Source organism: Gopherus evgoodei, chromosome 12 (assembly GCF_007399415.2).
Source record: "Gopherus evgoodei ecotype Sinaloan lineage chromosome 12, rGopEvg1_v1.p, whole genome shotgun sequence".
NCBI classification, from domain to species: Eukaryota; Metazoa; Chordata; order Testudines; family Testudinidae; genus Gopherus; species Gopherus evgoodei.
The window spans coordinates 5,264,099-5,285,831 of record NC_044333.1 but is presented as its reverse complement, the minus strand read 5'-3'; the positions used below and the strand labels follow the sequence as shown (position 1 = coordinate 5,285,831).

The following is a 21,733-nucleotide window of genomic DNA, read 5'->3' as shown; positions in this document are numbered from 1 at the left end:
AACCCCAAACTCCCCCCCTTAAGAAAACAGGCCGTGGGTTTCTCCGTACAAGTGTTTATTGCCCAAACCCTGGGGGGTGGAAGGAATCTGTTCTCAGCCCTTTCCAGCCCCAGGGCAGGGGACAATGCAGGTCCAGTGCTGAGACAATCAGGCAGGTTCCCTTAGTATTATTACAGTCCCACGTACCAGAGGAGGGGGGCTGGTGCCATAGGGTCCCTCTCAGTAAAGGCCCCAGGCCGGAGCGGTACAGAGCAGGGTGAGGGGCTAGGGAAGCAGGCTGGCCGGTTAGTAAGTGCAGCATTCTGGCTAAGGGGGCAGTGGATCCCGGGGCCAGACAGACCGTGCTGGGCTGGGACCAGGGGCAGCTCGGCTCACCTCATGCAGCTTGTGCCACAGGCCTGGTGGGGCCCTGGCAGCCTGGCAGGACTCCCCTTTCTTGTACTCAGTGAATTGCTCAGCCATTTGGCCCCAGCAGCGTTAACACCGTAGCTACTGGAAGGCAGATTTTCCCCCAAACGCCCTCTTGTCCATAAAGAATAACACGGGCTGCTGGCACCACGTCAAAGCTCAGGGCAACAGCTGGCCCCTGCCCTGCAGTGTGACATTTTTAGCTTCCTCAGGCGGTGCTGAATGTCAGCCAGGCCTCTGGCTGATGAGCCAGCAGCAGAGAGAGCCTCAGCAGGTACCGGGCCAGGGAGAGGCACCAGCCCCCCCCCCCCAGGCTGTCAGTTATCACTGTGCCTCCCGTGCCCAGAGAGCAGCAGGGGGAGCGCGGGGCAGCACAGGATCGTACCTTCTCAGGCGCCACCTTAGCGTCTTTCCCTGGGGCATGCCCAGGTGTCCCGTATCGTACCAGCTCAGCAGCTGAGGACTCCTGTGGGAGGATGGCACCAGCCAAAGGCTCTGTCAACCCCCCAGAAGCAGGCTGCCGTGGGGACCGGGGAGCCCCAGGCCACCCCCCATGGTGCAGTAACAGCAGCAGCACCAGTGCAGTGAGGGGCAATGAGACACTGCGGTGAGCCCCGCTCGGTCAGGGCAGCAAGTCGAAGGGGTGGGAGGCTGCCCTGGGGGAAGGGGCAGGCTCAGCAGCTCCGCCGGGGCAGAACCAGGACAAGGGGGGAAAGGGGATCATGGCCCAGGAGGTCAGAGCAAGTCTCCTCCTCCACTCGCTCTCTGCCCAGCAAGAGGGGCCACGGTGGGGAGCCAGGTTTTCCCTTCCTCCCCCTTCCAGCGCAGCCTCTGGCCCAGACTTACCGCTAGCTGGGGCTGGCTCAGGGGAGCGAGAGCACCATGGCCGGGGTGAAGGCCCTCATTGTTCATGGGGGCTGAAGTCATAGCAGAAGTTTAAATTGCTGGGGGGGTTGGGGACAGGGGGAGGGGCGTCAGGGATGGAAATGTTCTCCAGGTCCAGGAGGCGCAGCTTGAGCTCCATGGAGAGCAGGATGTCGAGCTCGCTCTGGGTTCGCTCGCTCGTCATCTCCCGACCCAGCAGCACGTTCAGGCCGTCCGTCCACAGGCAGAACTGAGGGGTAACCGAAAGCTGGCCTCAGCCTCGGGGTAGTCGCTCCCGCCCACCCCAATCCGCCCCATACCCCCGGTGTGCCCCTCGCCCACGCGCTTCAGACAGGGCAGGGGGCAGCAGCAGGCCAGGGAGGGCTCCGGCAGCTGGCTTTGTGCAGCCACAGCTCAGTCCCCGGCCCCCAGCATCTGTGCAGAGGTCTGACTCCCCGGGCCCTTGGCTAGTGGCAAAGTCACACTGGTTCAACCTCAGTCCTGCATGGAGGGCTGCCGGCGGCGTGTAGTGTCTTGTGCAGGGACAGTGCTAACGCCTTGTTCCCCTCCCATGCCTGTCCCCCAATGCACCCCCCTCACTGCATTCGTCTCTCCACCCAGTCCACCATGCACCCTCCCCCAGTTCAGAGGCATCTGGCATCTCAATCGCCTCCTCCTAGCTCCACGTCCATCCACCACACTCCCCTGCCATCCATCACACCTCTTCCTCAATCCTTTCCCGATGCAGGGCCAGGCCCATCTCCTCCCAGCCTGGGCCGTGTTCCCATCCCAATCTGATCTAAGCCATGCGCATCCTCCCCGTTGATCCTACAACACCCCTCGCCCTTGGATATCTGTTCAAGCCCATCCCCAAGGGCCCTCACCTCTGTCCCAGGCTGAGGGAAACTAACTTACCATTCATCCAGGTTGGTCTGTGAGCCTCTGAGGACACCTGGGCAGTGAACTGCAGAACCTGCCTTCCCCAAGGCACAGTCACATCGACGTACAAAGGCACGACTGCCTGCACCCCGGCAGTGGGGTGGGACTGCCCTGAGCAGCATGGGCACTGCCAGCTCACCCAGAGAGTTACAGTTCAGAGCACCGTGTCTGGGGAACAAGCTCTGGGCCCACCTTGCTTCCTGCTGTCTGTCCGCACGGACCCCACCATTCCTACCACGCACCCTCCACTCAGAGCCTGACGGGTGTGCCAAGGGGGAGCCACCTCCCTCTTTCACAGATGGGGAAACAGACAAAGGGGCAGAGACTCTGCCCAGATCACCACCAAGCCAACGGCAGAGCCTGAGCTAGAACCCGGCCCAACGGGCCCCAGGCAGAGGCTCACCTCATAGCGAGTGGGGGCGATGAAGTTCAGGTAGTACTCCTCCACGTCGTAGCTAATGGAGAAGGCCAAGTCCAGGACATCCTGTGGGGAAACGGCAGCACGTCTCAATCTCTCGGCAGCCGGTCCTGGGTGCGGCCGCAGCGAGGGCAGGAAGGGCTGTGCAGAGCACGAGGCCCGGGAAGGCAGCGGACAGGGCTGTACCCTGCGGTGACAGATCGCAGGGCTGGGCTGCCATGCCAGGACGATGCCGTGCAGGAAGCTGGGGTGCTGTCTATTTGGCTGCCCAGTAATGCCTGTGTAGACAAGCCCCTGGAGAGCTGCCAGACGTACACATGGTGTCAGTGACTCCCAATCTCCAGGCAGGGAAAACCCGGGGAAAGGAGCCGGTGAACTCGCTGGGCCGTGGGGGGGCACCCAGCTGTGTTCGCTCTCAGCGCCTCTTTGCTGGGCTCTCATGCTCTGCCCTGTTCAGGTTCCACGCTGGGTCCTGTGCTGCCGGCCGGCTCAGGGGGTGCAAGACCCTGACGGTGGCCAACGCAGGGCGGCTGCTGGCCCTTCACCACTGCCATTGCAGCATGCGCCTGCCCAGATCCTAGCTCTCTCTGCCTTCCCTGGACCAGTGCAGTGGATAACTAGCAGAGGGAGGCATCAGGCTGCCTCACCTCTGGGACCCCACGGACAGACACATGCCTGTACAGAGCCCAGCATAGGGGGGTGACTGGCCGGGCAGGGAGCAGCTGCTGACCTTGTTGTGTTTCCCGGAGCCCTTCTCCTTCATGTGCGGACACTCCCTGCCAACCAGCAGCTCCTTGATGTCAGCCACGGGAACTGGAGGGACAGAGGCATGGCAGGGGCGCTCAGCAGAGCCCAGCATGCTCCCCCCACCCCCTGCCTCACAGCCCCACCCAGTCCCTGACAACCCAAGCCCCTGCAGACTCACCCCGAGGGAGCCCAGCACAGCTCTCTTGGCAAGACAAGCACAGGAGGAAAGGCAGCCCCCTTGGGTGCTGAGCAGGGTGGGTGCATGCCAGCAGTATGGGGTTATTCAGCAGCCCAGGCCCCACCAGGCAGGCTCAGAGCCAAGGCCCATCTACCCAGAGTCCCATCTCTCTCAGTAGCCAACGCCAGCTGCTTCAGAGGGCAGTACCCAAACCCCAGGAGCAGATGGGGATGCTCTGCCCCCACTCTCTAACAGAGACCAGCTGAAGCCCAAAAGCAGGACAGTTAATATCCTGTCTAGGCTGAGTGTTGGCATGAACGATGCCAGTTCTGGCCACTCCATAGTCGCTCTCTGGGAATCTTCCTAAATTCTTGGCCTCAGCAGCTTCCTGTGGCCATGAGTTCCAGAGGCTAACCGCCCCGTGGGAAGAGCATCAGTTTGGAATTTCCCACCGTCACCAAGCATCCCTTGCTCTGTGTTACGGAGAGAACAGAAGCCCCTGATCGCCGCTCCCCCATTTGTTACTCGGCACCCTGCGATCACATCCCCTCTGAGGGACGACCCCCCTCTTGGCTGTCACGTACTCTTCTCCGGCAGGCTCTCGATGGGGGCGCTCTGCACTCCCTGCTCCACGTCTCCGTAGTGCAGCACCTTGTGGTTGGGGGACAGGCGGCAGTACCACAGCTTATCTGGAACGGGAAGGGAGCGGCAATCAGGGCCCCCAGCTCACCCACAAATGGACGTCTCCTCCTCCCCAAGGGGTGTCTCTGTCCGAACCGTGTGCTCCTCCACACGTGTTGGCTTTTCCCCAGCCCTCAGTTTAAAAACAGTTCTACGACCTTTTTAGTTTTACCTGCTGGCACTTTGGTTCTGTTTTGGTTGAGGTGGAGCCCATCATTCTGTATATGCTCCTCCTTTCTCAAAAGGTTCCCTGGTTGCTAATCAATCTAAACCCCTCCTCTCTACACTATTGCCTCATCCACGCATTGAGACCCTGCAGTTCTGCCTGCCTAACCGGCCCTGCGCATGGAACTGGAAGCATTTCAGACAATGTTGCTATGGAGGCCCAGGAGTGTAGTCTCTCACCTAGCAACCCAAAGTTGACCTCCAGGATCTCTCTACCTTTCCCTGTATCATTGGTACCAACACGTACCATGACCACCGGCTCCTCCCCAGCACTGCACACAAGTCTGTCTAGATCCAGGATTCTCAAACTTTTTTGCTGGGACCCCCCTCTGGAAATATTTCAGGCTGTGATGACCTCCCCATACCACGCTGCCCTTACTTCTGCGCTGCTGCGGTGTATCCTCAGGGCAAGAGGACACTATGGCAACATCTGGAGGGAGGGTCCCAATTCTGGGATCGTTTTCCACCCTCCTGCTTGAAGTTCTCCTACCCTGAGACTTTCATCCTCCTCCACAGCACAGGGGCTGCCAGCCCAGGGGTGGGACCGTCCCAGGGGGTCTCCTCACGTACCTCTCCGTCTCCCTTAGCTCCTCCAGTTCAGACACGCTGGTCTTCAGAGTTTAGTGAATGTACTTCAGTGCCCTTTCTGAGCCCCCCGCAGGCGTGCCCACCTGGGGCACCTCGGACCCCTCCCCCACCACCTGAGGGACACTCATCACTCCCTCCAAAGGCTGGGAACCACAGCGCCATGCCCCCTCTGTCCCCCAGGTGTCAGGGCCCAGCGTGCCAGGACGTGGCACTGCCCCTGACCTCACCCTGTCTGCGGCGGCTGCTGATCTTGCGGAAGAGGGTCCCCTCGCAGAGCCGCAGGAGCCGCTGCTGGCGGATCAGCTGCAGGAGCTCGGGCTTGAGCCTCTCTCGCAGTTCCCTGGGGAGCGGGTGAGATGGAACATGGGCAGGTACACCCCGAGCACAGCGCTGAGCCCCAGCGGGCTGGCAGGGCTCCCCCGCCAGCGCTTGGCGCAGGGACCCGCCCTGCCCCCGCAGCGCTCGGCGCAGGGACCGCAGACCCCCCCCCAATGCTCAGAGCAGGGACCTCAGACTTCCAAGGGCCCAACTGGCAGAGTAGGGGGCTCCTTCTGCAGCCCCGAATACAGAGCCAGGGTCCCTCTCCCTGTGCCCCGGCCCCTCTCCCACTCACAGCACGGGCACGGCCAGCGTCTCCTCCTGGTGCATCCTTTCCGTCTGCCGCAGTCTCAGGATCTCGCTGTAGTTAAGTGCGTTCACTCTGGTCTTGAACAGCTCCAGGGAGGTGGGTTTGAGGGACAGGGTCCGGGTGATCTGCTCCCGGACCACCTGCAGCACCTGTGGGCACAAGGCATTGTCACGGGACCCCGCTCCACAGCCCCCCACACCTCCTGCGGGGCACACGGCACCATCCTGCCAGCACGGGACCCCGCTCCACTGCCCCCCCATGCCCCCTGCGGGAGACATGGCACCACCCCACCAGCATGAGACCCCGCTCCACAGCCCCCCACACCCCCTGTGGGAGACATGGCACCATCCTGCCAGCACGGGACCCTGCTCCACAGCCCCCCACACCCCCTGTGGGAGACTTGGCACCATCCTGCCAGCATGGGACCTCGCTCCACCGCCCCCCATACCCCCTGCAGGAGACATGGCACCACCCCACCAGCATGGGATCCCGCTCCACAGCCCCCCACTCCCCCCTGTGGGAGACATGGCACCACCCCACCAGCATGGGATCCCGCTCCACAACCCCCCACACCCCCTGTGGGAGACTTGGCACCATCCTGCCAGCACGGGACCCCGCTCCACCGCCCCCCATACCCCCTGCAGGAGACATGGCACCACCCCACCAGCATGGGACCCCACTCCACAGCCCTCCCTGCCCCCTGCGGGGCACATGGCACTGCCCCGCCAGCACAGTACCCTGCTCCACAGCCCCCCACGGGGCACATGGCACTGTCCCGCCAGCACGGTACCCTGCTCCACAGCCCCCCCTCATGCCCCCTGCGGGGCACACGGAACCGTCCCGCCGGCACGGTACCCTGCTCCATAGCCCCCCCCCCATGTCCCCTGCGTGGCACACAGAACCGTCCTGCCGGCACGGTACCCTGCTCCATAGCCCCCCCCCATGTCCCCTGCGTGGCACACGGAACCGTCCCGCCGGCACGGTACCCCGCTCCACAGCCCCCCCATGCCCTCTGCGGAGCACACAGAACCGTCCCACCAGCACGGGACCCGCTCCACAGCCACCCCAGCCCCCTGCGGGGCACATGGTACCACCTCGCTCCACAGTGCAGATCTGTCCAGATCCTATCTGCCCAGTGAGACCCTGGACACCCCGCTACACTGCAGCGTGGGGCTCACCTTGTCGAAGTCCTCCTGCGTGGCACGCATCTCCTTCCAGGTCTTGTTCTGCAGCTGGATGCAGATACAGAAGAGCTCCTGAAAGAAGTGGTCCTGACCGAAGAACATGAGGTAGAAGGCCTGGGCCGTCTCCGAGCCTGAGGCAAGGAGGACACAATGGGATCAGGTTTCCCTGCTCTTTTGGAAAACCTCAACAACCAGGAGGTCCCGGAAACGGGGACCATGATGCCCGCAGAGTATGGCTGCACTCATCCCCCCCGCAGCCAGGACACCCACAAGGTTTCAGCTGGGCCCACCCCCTAACCCAGCCAGGATCTGTGATGCCCACCGGTTTCAGCTGCACCCACCCCCTAACTCAGCTGGGCATCGTGGGGCTCTGGATGGGCTACGTTAGCAGACCCAAGAGGCCACGCACTCACATGGTTCCCCGACATGCAAGATCTCGCAGAGGGCCAGGGTGAGCTGGATGCTGCTCCGGGCAAACGGGCACTCGTGTTTATCGTCACGGCTGCTGTTCTCAAGGACAAACTGAGAGACACAGGCCCTGTCACAGCTCCCCGAGCGCACACGCCCCCAGGCAGCAGAGCTGCCATAGAGCTCTTCCCGGCAGGGGCGGCTCTGAGGGCTAGTGAGGGCAGTGACGGGTAGGGTCCGCATACCCCCTCCAAGCCCAAAGGCTCCCATAGCTGTACCATGGTCAGGGACACAATGTTTTTACTGGCATGTCAGCCAGCTCCAGAATCAGGGCGCTACGGTACCATCTGTACTACATCACAGCCCCCAGTGCCAGCGCTGCTCAGTGCCCGGGGGAATGGTGTGCTGCTATCAGGACCCGAGCTGCATTTATTTGTAGGTTTTTCAGACACACAGAAAGGACCCTTGTTCTCAGCTAGTCTGACCCCCTGTACAGCACAAAGCAGAGAACCCAGCGCTTTGCGTCAGGGAATTTGCCCGTGTTTCCCGCCCTGTGTCCTGATGAGCCCAGGCTCCTGAGCTCTCTTACTCCACGCGTGTGAAGATATTTACACTATTCTATTTTGGCCAAACCAGAGACAGTTTTTAGCAGCGCTGAAAACCCCTCTGGTTCCCCAAGGGCCACAGGAAATTTCAGCTGCCCAGCCTGCTTCAGCACGAGAGCAGGACAAAAGCGCCGCCAACATCTGTACCCAAAGTGTAGTTGCTGCTTTCCTTGCACTCCAGAATAGCCTGGCTCAACACTCCCCTCCCCAAACCAGCCAGCCTCAGGCAGGGACAAAGAGCAGCGAGAAGGTTGGCCGAACAGCTGAGGATGTTACGAATAACTGACAATACGGCCTTAGGATAGGAAGGCCCAGGCAGACCTACTGCTAAGGGGCGCTGGCTCTCCAGCTACGAGAAATAAAGGCTCGTCTACACTGGAAAGTTAATTCAGATTAAGGTAGGGAGGGGAATTTAAAGTGAACTAACTATTTCTTAATAGCTCCACGTGTAGGCAAACCTGGCGAGACGGGAGAAACCTCCCAGGGCTGTGCCTGGGGCGCAGCTCGCGAACCAGGAACACGCACTCACTCTGCTATAGGCGCTCGGGCAGTGTCTGGAGAAGTAGACCATGTTGTCCAGGGCCAGCAGTCCCGGAGGCGCGCGGTGCAGGTCCTGGGCAGGGTTACTGTAGTTCTGGGAGGACACAAGCGGATGCAGCTTTCGTGACTGATCATAATGGCAAAAAGCCCTCAGTGCAAAGGAGAGGGCTGCCGTGGCGGACGCCGATACGGACAGTCGATTCGTATCCGTCACTGTCCCACGGACTCCTGACGGCTCCACAGACCTCACTGTGCTGCACGGTGGAGAACGAGGGGCTGAGATGAAGCCAGGCGGCTCAGTGAGAACCAAATGAGATTTTCCCATCTCTTCATGAGGACGCACAGCCTGGGCAGGACACAGGCTCCCCAAGCCAGCAGCGCATACTGAAGGCCCCTGGTGGGGCATGCTGAGCTCAGATGGGCTGGGATACATGCAGCGCACAGAAGCGAGGCTTTCAGACATGGAGAGGAGCTGTCATTTGTATGTTCTCCTGCCTGCGCCGGGTGCCCAGGCTGGCCCCAGAGCCCCAGCCCTCCAGCACCTCTTGGCTGATATAAAGGATCCTGCAATCTCACGTGGTGCAAAGCCACGGTCCAGGTAGGGGTTCTCCCCTGCCGGGGGGCTCTCCGGTGTCAGGGGGATGGAGCCAGGACCAGAGCTGGGAGGGCGCTGCTGAAGTGTCCAAGGGAAGGATGTAGCCCTAGGCAGCAGGGACAGCGGAGCCTGGAGAGGACAGTCGTGCCAGTGCCTGGTCCAGGCCCAAGCCCACGCTCGAGGGGTGGGCACTGAGCTGCCCTCTAGAGGGGCTGGGGTCAGACCCTGTACCCAGGCGCAAGGGCCTGGGAGAAGGACACGCTGCTGCTGGGCTCTCTAGACTCCTTCTCACCCAGAGCAGGAAGGTGAGTTTTTAAACCCCTCTCCCTTTCCCAGCATGCACTGCTTCCTGCCCACAGCCCCCACCTTCCACCTGCACAGCGCCTCTACCCGAAGGGCCAAAACAGGGTGGGAGGGGGCGAGGCCTTCCCTTAAGGGGCCAGCACGCCCTGGTGCAATCCCGACGCCGCCAGAAGCCAAGCACTGGTCGCGGTTCCCCTGCCAAGGCAAGAGAGGTGGGGGCTGCTGGGGGAGAAACAGCCACAACCCGCTCTTAGCTCCTGCCCGCCGCCAGCCGAGGAGGACGTGACCCCTGCAGCTCTCGGGGCAGGGCGGTTTGGAGCCTGCCCCGCAGAAGGGCTGGGCAGCGACTCACCTGGAAACCCAGCTTGCGGAACTCCGTGACACATACAGAGCGCCGGCGCTCCGCGCTGAGGCTGCCGGCAGAAGGCTCGCTCTCCAACTCGAAGGCACTGTGACGCAGGAACTGGAGAAGCTCCCGTTGCTCCTGCAGAGAGAGCAGGGCCCAGCCGATGCCTCAGTCCAGCCGACCCGAGCCCCATCCCACAGGCAGAGCTCAGACCCTGCTGGGAAATAAATGGGCCCCACCAGGCCTCCCCATCTAGCGCCCCTGGGATCACAGCCCCCCAGCTAGCAAACACCACCACCAGAGCTCTGCGGGGTCCCAACCTAGGAGGGGGAGGGAGGCCCAGCGTCAGACCAAAGGTCCATCAAGCCCAGTGTCCTGTCTCCCAACAGTGGCCAACACCAGGTGCTTCCAAGGAAATGAACAGAACAGGGAATTATCAAGTGACATCTCATCATCCAGTCCCAGCATCTAGCAGTCAGAGGGACACCCCCCTCATCCTTAGCTAGTTCTTTTACAAACCCTGTTATAGACTCATAGACTTTAAGGTCAGAAGGGACCATTATGATCATCTAGTCTGACCTCCTGCACAATGCAGGCCACAGAATCTCACCCACCCACTCCTGTATCAAACCTGTGTCTGAGCCATTGAAGTCCTCAAATCGTGGTTTAAAGACTTCAAGGTGCAGAGAATCCTCCAGCAAGTGACCCATGCCCCACGCTGCAGAGGAAGGCGAAAAACCTCCAGGGCCTCTACTAATCTGCCCTGGAGGAAAATTCCTTCCCAGCCCCAAATATGGTGATCAGCTAAACCCAGAGCATGTGGGCAAGACTCATCAGCCCAGGAGCTGAGTCCTTGGAAAGGCCAGTTCCAGCCATGGGTACTGAGCACCCAAACGCAGCCCTACGCGACCTGGGCACCCCTGGGATAGCACCGACCTGCCTCCCTCCACCAGCAGGTGGTGGTATCACCATCCCCTCCAGCCAACACTCAGCAGGACTGGAAGCAAAGAGGAGCCGTGTAATGGCAGAGAGGCCGGGGCCACCTAGGGGCTCAGCTCTCTGGGGCAGGGGGAGTGGCAGGGGCAGGAAAGGTGGGCGGGGGACACTTTGCGGAGGAGTTCCGGGGAGGAGAGCACCCAGGGCAGACCCAGGAGAGGGAGAGCGCTCACCCGACAGGCCCGCACGGGGGATAAAGGGGAGAAGAGCCCGGCAGACCTGCGAGTAGGGGTCCATGGGGGTCCGCATCCTCCGCTCCAGCAGGTTGAGGGTGATGGATTGCAGCACGTAGAGATAATGGGCCATCTCATCCCCCATCGGCTCCGAGGCGTGGATAATGTTCTACGGGAACCCCCAAAGGCTGTCACTGACCCCAGCCAGATCCCAGCTTTCCATGCCCCTCTCCCAGGGCAAGAGCGACGCGGTGCAGAGCTGCTGGGGCCAGCACTGGACAGACACAGCTGCAGGCACCCAGGTGCCAGGGCAGGGAGCGGGAGGGCACAGCAGCACTGGCAGGAGGCTGGCACAAAGCTGGGGAAGGGGACAGAAATTCTGCAGGTGGAGGTTCTGGGTGCACAGACACCTGGCTTAGGGGTCAGGCAGCCCAGCCGCAAGGGGGCAGACCACAGGGGCGGGGCGGCCAGGGAGGGGCGTGAGGCCAGGAGCTCTCTGCATCCCCACCTTGTGAATGAACTGCCGGATGTTCCTCTCACCCAGATAGCCCATCATGTCCTAGGAAGGGAGAGAGCGGGTGAGACGTTCCGCCCAGCCCAGCTCCGCCCAGCCCAGCCCCACCAGCTCCACAGTCATTGGCGGGTCTGAGCTCCCCACAGCCGCTCTCCCCACCAACCTACCAGGCGAGGCCAGCTGCCGGGGCAGGGCCGGGGGGAGAACAGCCAGGCTCCGAACGTTACACGGGTGTGCAGGGAACGAAAGGATCTAGCACCCAGGCGCCTCCTGCTCAGGGGGGAAGAGTCCAGAGAGCCCAGGGGTGGGCACAGGGCAGGCAGCCCAGGCCTGACCCTGCGGGTGCTGTCTGTGCGGGGCTCTGCGCAGGGCACAGAGGGCAATAAAGCAGCTGGCCAGTTAGTTCCTGCCGCATTCTCGGCACCACGCAGGGCAACAGAAGTGCAGCTCTTCAAAGGAGAAAGGTGGGGCAGGCAGAGCAAAGGCCCAGGCCCAGCTGCCCTGGTCCGTCCCCTCGGCCACACGCATCTCCTTCCGCAGCAGCCGGGGGGGGGTAGGGCTGCGGTGCTGGGAGCTCAGTGTGACTCAGCAGGATGTTCCAGGCAAGCAGCCAGCATCCTGGGCTGCAATTGGTCGTGGAGCTCTGCCAGCCGGAGCCCTAGTGCAGACAGGCACCAGCTACTGCTGTTATGCCATGCGTCTTCTCGACCTGCCCGAGGGGGGTCGGCCACGACGGCAGTTAAAACGCTGGCCCGTCTCTATGCCAGGACTCCAGCATCGCCCCCTCCAGGGAGCTGAGCTGGCACTAGCAGCACTGGGACATTCCTAGGCAAAGCGCCTCGTGGAGCAGCCCAGCTGGGCGACACCCCTGGCAGGCAGCAAGCCGAGCCTGGCACAGCTCCCCTGACCTGACCACTGTCTTTTCCAACATGGACAGGCAGCCTCCATCCTCCCCTACCCCAGCCCCAAACAGCCCTTCCCAGAGGGCTCGCAGACCAGTGACTGCCCTCAGACTGCATTCCTCCTTGCCCCAAGCCCCACAGTGCCCCCCGGGGCATGGTCAGCTCTGGGGGACCTTACCCTCCTCTCCGCGTCGCTGGCATTCAGCAGCAGGGCGATAAGCAGCGCCATGGCTTTGAGCTGCAGCTGCTGGTTGGTCCTAGGGGCAAGGAAACGAACCACTAGCGTGACTAGCCCGGAGGGTGGGCCTGAGCCGCCCACCCCCAGCTTGTCTCCCAGCCCAGCTGTCCCCACCAGCCCCACGTAACCGGGCTGCACACAGCTGGCAGCTCCCAGCAGGGAAGCCAGCCGGAGGCATCTGCGAGCCAGGTACAGATCAGGGGATGTTGCACTGGCGCCCGGTCCCAGGGCACAGGCAGGCACCGTAAGTACAGCGGGCTCCCTGCACAGAGTGGGCACGAAGAGACTGAAGGGCATTCAGGGGCCTGGAGAGAGAACTGGGGTGGGGAAGGCCAGAGCAGAGCCCTGCTGGGCCTACAACCCAGCCGACAGTGCAAAGAGAAGGGGGCCTGGGGCAGGCAGGGGGAGGCGAACGCCTGCATTTGACAGGCTGTGCATCAGCAGACGGGCGCCGAGCACCTGCGCCATGCTGGCAGGGCTTATCAGGAGGGATTTAAACCCAGGCAGGAGGGGGAGCTCCCCGCACCCTGACACTAGGGCATGAACTTCCTGCCGCCCAGCCATGCAGAAGAGGCCTGTTCCAGAACCGGCGAGGGACAGCAGGGCAAGGAGCTGTCATGTCAGCCAGGCCTGCCCCCTCAGCCAGTGTCAGGGGAGGCCTGGGCTCATCAGGGGGCAGGAGAGGGCGATGCCACGTGCCCAGCGTTCCCAGAGCCGCCTGGAGTCGAGCTGGCCGGGGCAGGAATGGAGAAAAGAGGATAAAGGAGAAACCAGAGAGTGTTCGCTACAGACCTGGCTGGACTGAGGGCAGGAACAAGTCAGGACCAGCTTGCGCCGCTGGAACCCCCAGACTCTGCTCTCCTGGGGGGCTGTAACTGCCTAGAGGCTGCGGCTCATTTCAGAGCTGGCACACGGCTCCGCCAGCTCAGATCCCCCTGAGATTGGCCAGGGGTGCAGTTCCAACAGCACCCCAATGCTGAGTGTGTTACTGGCGCCAGAGATTCCGCGGGAGAGCGCAAGCCGGCGAGCGGCAGTGCTGAGGGACCTTGCAATGAGCACACCCAGCAAAGGAGTGAGGGTCTGCGATGTGCCGGAGCAAAGGGGCAAACAGGCCCGCCTGTCTCTAAATGGCTACAGTGCGCACGCAGCCGGCATGCTGGGGGCTACCGGGGAGCTTGTTCCCAACTGGAGCTAGATGGGAAGCCTGGAGAAGCAGCAAAACTCGGAGGAGGCGACACGGAGCGAACCAGGCGGACAGAGATATAGAACTACACGTAGCTAAGCTGGGATATGGGGACCAAACATCCGAGGGGCGAGTCCCCGCGAGGGAGGGGGGTTAGAGAGCATTGCCCGGCCGTAGCCCAGCGGGCTGGGCTGAGATCATAGTGGAGAAGGAAGGCAGAGGAGCAAGGAACTGGAGTAGACTGCAGATTGCTCTCCCCAGGAAAGTGGGGCAGGCTGACGAGATGGAGGCTGGCAGAGGCAGGATGGGATCATGGCTTGTGCTGTACTCATAGGTGCCGGCTCCATGGTCAGCAACCACCCACTGATCAGCTGTTTGGCAGCCCCCACCCATCAGCTCCTCCTCCTCCACCCAGCACCTCCTGCCCACTGCCAATCAGCTGTTTGGTGGCGGGTAGGAGGCCCTGGGGAGAAGGGGAGGAGCAGGGCTGGGAAGAGGCAGGGAAGGGGCGGAGCCTCAGGGGAGGGGGCGGGGCCTCAAGGCCAAGCGGGGGTGAACGTTGAAAGTCGGTGCCTGGGGCTGTACTTACACCTGCAGATGGGTGAGGAGGCGATCCAGGGTCACTTCACGTTTGACCAGCTCAAAGAGGAGGCGGCTGCTCGGGACCATGTTCTCCAGGATGGACAGGGAGAGCTGCTGGACGGAGGCGTCCATCCCACCCGTGTTGACGTATCTCACTATCTGTAACAACGGGAGCAACGGGAGGTCAGAGACGCCGAGCTCAGTCGCCACGGCACGGCGGGGGGCGCAAAGGCCCCGGGGAGGCACCTACTTTTTTGATGAAGGCCGGACTCAGCGTCTCCCAGGAGACAAAATCGTGCTCCATCAGCTCCATGAAGGCCTTCAGGGTGTGAGCTAGAATCTCCCCTATACTGGAGCAACAGAACAGCAAACATGGTGAGAGGGGGCCCGGGAACCCCACAGAAACGCCGCTCAACAGGCCGGGGCAGCAGTGACAAAGCCACCCAGACACCACAGCGATGGGCACATTAGAAACACCTAGAGAGACAGAAAACAGGGAGAGGGCGAGAGAAAGAGACAGGAGATGAGCAATGGAGAGAGAACACTTGGTACAAGAAATCAGCCTCTGGCTTAGCCCAGGGAGGAGTCTGGAGACCCGGAAAGCGCCAAGGACACAGGACATTAAGGTTGCACAGTTAAGCATACAAGCGTCAAGGAAATCCAAGGTAACCCTGAATTCTGCTGCCTCTGGCTCATGCTCTACAATGGAGTCTAACGACACGCACATGCAGCGCTGCCAGACAACACGACACCCGGCGTGGAGCCAGGAAAGTGCAGGCTGCCCGGCAGGGCCCCAGGGAACACTGACACCTGCTGAAAGAAAAGCCGAGACCGAGAAAGAAGCTGAAGAGCTACGTCCGTCTGGCCTGGCCAAGCGATGACGGAGAAGGACACAGCAAATATCCAGGTTGGGGGGTCACACTGAAGGAAGGCGAGGGATCAGTTAGGGGGCTACACGTGGGAGGCAGTGACTAGAGCAATGGGGCGCAGAACAACGCAGGATGATCATCAGGAGATTTCCTGGCAGTGAGATCCAGTCTCCTCAGGGGAGGGATGGAACATCTGGGATGGACAAACCTACCAGGGGCAAGTCCCGCCCTGCCAGGGCCCCAGGCAGAGGCCTGTCCTCTAGACTTCCAGAGCACAAGGGTGCATGCAATGCATGCAGAGCGCGTACTGCAAAGGCATCCTACCTCCCCTGGCTGCACAGCCTCGACGGGGAGGGGGCTGGGGAAAGGACAAGCCGGGCACATGTGTACGTGGGGGCAGAGAGGGGAACTCATCGGATGTTGGGAGGGGCAAAGAGAAGCAACTCACTCACTCGTTCCCCTCTTCCACAATAAGGAAGAGCTGTTTCAGGCCGTTCCTATTGATGAACTCCTGGGCAAAGGTGATATCTCGGGAGAGGTTCGCCAGCTTCTTCAGGGAGTCTGCCTTCACGTCCAGGTTGTGACTCCGGATCCCGCTGTGCAGCCGCTCAGCCTCCTGATCCTGCCAGACCAGCGTCAGACCACCGCATGAGAGAGGACATCAGGGATTCGGAATTCCAACAGGGTGAGGGGGGAAATTGGGCCAGGACAATCCCATAAGGAGAGACTGGGTGAAGAGGCTACACTATAGCAGGGTCAGGCCAGAGCAGTCCCACGGCGGGAGCTGAAACGCGAAGCCAGACCTGAGCAATAGCAACTGCTTGGCACCAGGGATCTCAAAGCACTTTACAAACACTAGTCAAACCTCAAATCCCCCTGCAATTGTACTAAGACAGGTCAGTATCCTTATCACCACGTTACTGCTGGGGAAAACGAGGCACGGGGGATCGACAGAGAGTCAGCAGCAGGATCCGTGTCTAGCTCTGACTCTCCAGTCACAAAGAGGGGGGGAGGATACGGGTGGGACATACTGGAGAAGTGGTCAGCCGCAGAATGCTCCCATTCTTAATCTCCGCACGGTTCTACAAGGAGACAGACAAGGACACGGGATGAAGAATCCATAGGTCGGAACTGGCCAGCGAGGGCCTCACGCGCTGCCAGCCACTCACCGACTCGGTGATGTACGTCTGCTGCCCGTCCACATACTGCAGGGCGTAGTGCTCGGCATTGCCCAGGTTCCACCTGCAGCGGGAGAGAGAGTCAGGTCCCCCCCTTCCGCCCACGCTCATTGCCTGCCGGCTCCCTGGTGTGCCACACGGCTGCGCCAAGGGAAGGGCACATGCTCTGGGGTGGGTAGCAGAGGGGCTAGCCAAAGAGCTGGGGGAGGGGAGAACAGCCCCCAGAGGGCCTGCTCATTCTCAGAGATGGTCCCCAACAGAGGCAGATTAAGATTTATTGAGGCCCTTCACAGCTCTGGACTCTCCATCTGCCCTGGCGGTGCTCCCTGGGGGGCAGGGACATGGGCCAGAGGCTGCTCTCGAACACCCGGGTCTTCCCCCCAGGGCAGATGGAGAGCCACGGACTCCCCACAGCTGCCCACGTGACTTTTACCACAGCCTAGGACAGCAGCCCCCAAACTGCCACGGCTAGAGAGCAGACAGGAGAGTTACTCACACGTCACAAACCTCCTTCACAACCGCAGCCAGGGGCTTGGTCTGAAAACAAAGAGAAACAGCATGTGGGGAGTGTGGCTCGGGCGTCGCCCCCCGGCACAGAACCGAGCACACAGCATGAGACACAGCCCTGCCAGCCCCTCCAGTAGCAGGACCCCCCCACTATGCCAGCTGGGCCTTCCAGGAGGCAGGAGGTTACCTGGTTGAGTTCGATGAGCTGCGGGATGGCTCCCATCATCTGAATGGCAATTTTCACCACGTCTTTAGGGGGCGGCATGGTCCTAGTTCTCCAGCTCCTGCGCGGAACCTTCCCCGCCCCACACAGCAACTCCTGAAAGAGAAAGGGGGGGCACTCAGTCACGACGACCGCTCAGAAGTCACCCACCTGCATCACGCTCGAGGGACTGGCACGCCCTCGAGTGCGCCAGGTGGCACCATGACCACCACTGGGAATGCACATGGGCAGGGGGAAGATGAACAAGGTCCTAATAAATGCACCACAGAATTACAGTCCTTCAGAGGTCCCGCTCACTGGGCAGGAGACCAGCAGGATCCCGGTCAGATGCGAGCAGCCACGTGCCATCAGCACACGCAGCACCAGCAGCGCTCCACACAGAAGCCGATGCTAAGGGCCATCAGGTGCCGTTATGGCCAGGGACACAGCCTGAAAACCCCACTCAGCCAGGGGGAGGAGAACGCTCTCTTGGGCGACTCCCATCAACTCCTGCGCAATCCAAGCCTGTGTTTGATCACGCAGGAGCACAGCGATTCTGTTGGCACCGCTACCGTCGGTCAGGGAGGCAAGTCATTACGCCGGCAGAAAAACCCTTTCCGTGGACGTACACCACACCCAGGGGGCCATCAGCTCAGTACTGCAAACATGCCTCCATCTCCCCAGCCTCAGCTGTGGCTGAGAGTCCACAAGCGGCAGCCAAGTAGAAACTGGCCCTCAAGCAGCCGGTCAGTTTCATTCAGAGGTCACTTGGGAAAGCTCCTGGCAGGCCCCAGAATCGGCTGGCAGTGGCAGGGAACTCAAAGAGAGAGGCAGGAGAAGGGGTAAAGCAGCAGAAAAGGCAGCAGCCAGAGAGGGCAGAGAACTGCCCTGATCAGAGCTCCCCCAGCTTTGCCATCACCCTGCAGCCAGCAGAGTTAGTCAGCTGCTCAGCAGGGCTCTGCTAACACCTCCAGGGGGTAGGAGAGGCTGGTAGGATTTGATAGGGGGCTGAGAGGGAGAGAGAAAATACCTAGAAGGCAGGAGGCGTAGGAGTGGAAAGGGAGGAGGCAGAGACAGAGAAAAGAGGAAGTTGGCTCTGAAGACTGCAAGAAAAGAGACACCCAGCTATTTCAGGAAAGAGAAAGAAAAAGAGGCGGGCAGCCAGGAAGGGAAAAAAGGAAGAGCGACAGCAAAAGTGAAGTAGGAACCCACGACGACTGTCAAGCGGGGCTCGGCAAACCCACGCCGCTAGTCATTCCTCTGCCAATCGCCAAGCCTGGGTTCCATAGATGGGGTTTTGTGGGGTTTGACCAGACAGCAAAATCCTCTCCAGCAAAGAGCCCGTTAGCACAGGTCTACACAGAGCTAAAAGTCCCACCGCTCGGCCGCAGCTGGGCCAGGCTCAGGAGGTGAAGCTAAAATTTGCTGTGCAGTGGTTCCGGCTCAGGCCGGCCCATTGCAGGCCCGAAGCAGGAATATTCCCCCCCACCACCCCAAAGCAAACATGGGCTCCCTGGAGCTGCTCAGGGCCCTAAGCAATTGCTTAGTCTGCTTATTCCCCCACACTCGCAGGGTCCCAGAGCACCAGCTGAAGCATCTATACAGCTGAGCCAGGGCCAGCAGCGGGTTCTTTGTCCCTGTGCAGACACCTCCTTCGGCGTTTAAATCGACAGAGCACAAGCCCGCGGATGCCGAGCAGCCAGCCTGAGGAGGGGGTTAGAGTTGGGGGGGGGGTAATCCTCCCACGCCCTCAGAGCGTCCGCCGGCATTCGCCATGTGTTTCGGTCTCCTGCTGGTGCGTCCAGGCTTCCGAGCAGATGGCTGATGGACGTGGCTTCTTTTCTGCAGCGTTCGGCGTAACGTCGCCCGCGTTGTCTCCTCCCCGGTGGTGGCCATATTATCCTGACGGCGTGGCCTAAACATGCCCATGGTCGGCTTCGCACCACGCTGGCTGCGGTAGGTTGGTTTGTTCTCCTTCCAATGTCTGGTGGGGCCAGACGCTCTGCCGCTCACCTGCAGGCCTTTCGGAACGAGTTAGGCTCTGGCTGAATAACTGGTATGTTTGCAATGCAGAGCACGACCACAGCGGGCAGGGAAAGGGCACGGCAGGAACGGGTCACGGGGCTGACAGGCCCAGCTAGCTCCAACAGCTGGCTGGGAGTGTACGGCTGGCACGGAGCCAGCTGAACCTGCCAGAGCATGTGTGCCCTGGGCCGGGCAGAGCCAGGCAGGGTAGCCGAGCCTCGGGCTGCCAGCTCAGCTACACCCACCAACCCCGAAAGGGAGAGGAGTGGAGGGGACACTGGGACCCACCATGGAGCAGGAAGCTGGAGGAAAGGAACAGCTGGTGTGCCCGATGCCAAGGGGCACCCAACCCAGCCTACCCCCGGGCCCTAGCAACCGGCCCACCCCCACGCTTGGGGCCATAACGCCTAGCCCACCCTCACCCCTGGGACCTAGCACCCAGCCCACCCCTACACTAGGGGTCATAGCATCCAGGCCACCTCCACCCCCACAAGCTAGCACCCAGGCCAGGCCACCCCACCCCTGGGACCTAGCCCCCAGCCCACTCCCACATCAGGGGTCATGGCACCCAGGCCACCCCCACCCCTGGGGCAATAGCACCCGGGCCACCCGCATGGGCCCCCGGGGAAGGGCTCTGGGGCCGCCCCGCCGCACTCACCGGCCCAGGCACCCCGCGGAGCCGCCGCCGCCTGCAGTTCCGGGTCGTGCCGCGGGTCTCCGCCTTCGGGGCGGGGCGGGAGTCGCTCGGCGGGGGGAGACCCGGGCAGCCGAACCGGGCCGCGCTCTGCTGTGGGGGCGGCGGCGGGGGCACCCCAGATCCGGACACTGCGCCGCCGGCAGCGGCTGCAGAACTAGGGGGCGGGGCCCCCCCGCAGGAGGTGCCGCTCCGCCCCCCGGGCAGCCCCGCGCCGCTCGCGCACCCCGCCCCGCCCCGGGCAGCCCCGCGCCGCTCGCACACCCCGCCCCGCCCCGGGCAGCCCCGCGCCGCTCGCGCACCCCGCCCCGCCCCCCGGGCAGCCCCGCGCCGCTCGCGCACCCCGCCCCGCCCCCCGGGCAGCCCCGCGCCGCTCGCGCACCCCGCCCCGTCCCGGGCAGCCCCGCGCCGCTCGCGCACCCCGCCCCGTCCCCCGGGCAGCCCCGCGCCGCTCGCACACCCCGCCCCGCCCCGGGCTGCCCCGCGCCGTCCCCCCGGGCAGCCCCGCGCCGCTCGCGCACCCCGCCCCGCCCCGGGCAGCCCCGCGCCGCTCGCACACCCCGCCCCGCCCCGGGCAGCCCCGCGCCGCTCGCGCACCCCACCCCGCCCCGCCCCCCGGGCAGCCCCGCGCCGCTCGCGCACCCCGCCCCGCCCCCCGGGCAGCCCCGCGCCGCTCGCGCACCCCGCCCCGTCCCGGGCAGCCCCGCGCCGCTCGCGCACCCCGCCCCGCCCCGGGCAGCCCCGCGCCGCTCGCACACCCCGCCCCGCCCCCCGGGCAGCCCCGCGCCGCTCGCGCACCCCGCCCCGTCCCGGGCAGCCCCGCGCCGCTCGCGCACCCCGCCCCGCCCCCCGGGCAGCCCCGCGCCGCTCGCGCACCCCGCCCCGCCCCCCGGGCAGCCCCGCGCCGCTCGCGCACCCCGCCCCGCCCCCCGGGCAGCCCCGCGCCGCTCGCACACCCCGCCCCGTCCCGGGCAGCCCCGCGCCGCTCGCGCACCCCGCCCCGCCCCCCGGGCAGCCCCGCGCCGCTCGCACACCCCGCCCCGCCCCCCGGGCAGCCCCGCGCCGCTCGCGCACCCCGCCCCGTCCCGGGCAGCCCCGCGCCGCTCGCGCACCCCGCCCCGCCCCCCGGGCAGCCCCGCGCCGCTCGCACACCCCGCCCCGTCCCGGGCAGTCCCGCGCCGCTCGCGCACCCCGCCCCGTCCCGGGCAGCCCCGTGCCCCGCCGTGCTCCGGGGCGGCTGGCGCAGCGCTGAACCACCGTCACCGCGGGCGGTAACTCGCCCGTCGCTTCAGCCGCTGAGCAGCCCGGCCTGGACAGCGGGACTCCCGGCTTGTGCCCTTTGTCCTGCCTGCGGGGGTGTCCACAGGCCCCGACGCTGCCGTGAAGCCGGGCCCCACGCTGTGTGCCGGACCAGCGGGGCGCGTCCCCCGGGCCTGGAGCTGGGGCGAGCTCCCTGGGGCTCAGCGGGGCAAGGCACTACTGCACCCCCTGGGCTCGCCCTAGCTTCCGCGCTCCCAGCTCCCTGGGTCTACTCCAGCTAGGGTGACCAGATGTCAGTCCCGATTTTGGGGTCTTTTTCTTATATAGGCTCCTATTACCCCCACCCCCATCCTGATTTTTCACGTGCTGTCTGGTCACCCTAAGTCCAGCACTTCCTAAGCGCAGGGCAACGTGCATCTTTAATGCTACGTTTTTGTTTGCTTTTTCCAATATTGAAGTTTATTCTCTGGGATCATGTGACTATAAGGCTGACTGAGTTCCCCTGTTCCTCTCGAAACTCCTTCGGTTTCCTTTGATCCACCAATGTTACCTTTCTTTCCAGCAGCAGCACCCCCAGCTTTTTCACAGCCTCATTGGTGCACAAACCTTGGGTCGCAAATATTTACTAAAGGCAGGGCCAGCTCCCAGCACCAGCAGAGGAAGCACGTGCTAAGGGGCAGTATTCTGTCCATTCTTGGGGTGACCCAGTCAGAGCAGTTTGGGGGGGGGGTTTTTGGCTTAGGGCAGCAAAAA

At 63.1% G+C, this 21,733-nt stretch overlaps 1 protein-coding gene across 7 annotated transcripts; it reads right to left on the bottom strand.

Moving 5' to 3' along the window:
* Positions 1-38: 38 nt before the first annotated feature.
* Positions 39-19,784, bottom strand: ELMO3 (engulfment and cell motility 3). 7 transcript variants are annotated; one of them, XM_030581785.1, is made up of 21 exons: positions 19,685-19,784; positions 16,987-17,118; positions 16,789-16,829; positions 16,284-16,356; positions 16,146-16,196; positions 15,567-15,736; positions 14,496-14,595; positions 14,253-14,404; positions 12,421-12,499; positions 11,335-11,385; positions 10,873-10,995; positions 9,664-9,795; positions 8,403-8,507; positions 7,274-7,382; positions 6,855-6,991; positions 5,662-5,825; positions 5,276-5,388; positions 4,139-4,243; positions 3,360-3,442; positions 2,615-2,695; positions 1,310-1,522 (listed from the first exon to the last, which is right to left on the bottom strand). In XM_030581785.1, the coding sequence occupies exons 2-21, from the start codon at positions 17,062-17,064 to the stop codon at positions 1,310-1,312; spliced, it is 2,160 nt and encodes a 719-aa protein (XP_030437645.1). In that variant the 5' UTR covers positions 17,065-17,118; positions 19,685-19,784. The 7 variants fall into 7 exon arrangements, with proteins under 7 accessions (XP_030437646.1, XP_030437647.1, XP_030437648.1 ...); XM_030581786.1 differs by lacking the exon at positions 19,685-19,784 and having other exon boundaries at positions 39-1,522; positions 16,987-17,064; XM_030581787.1 differs by lacking the exons at positions 11,335-11,385; positions 19,685-19,784 and having other exon boundaries at positions 39-1,522; positions 16,987-17,064.
* Positions 19,785-21,733: the final 1,949 nt, after the last annotated feature.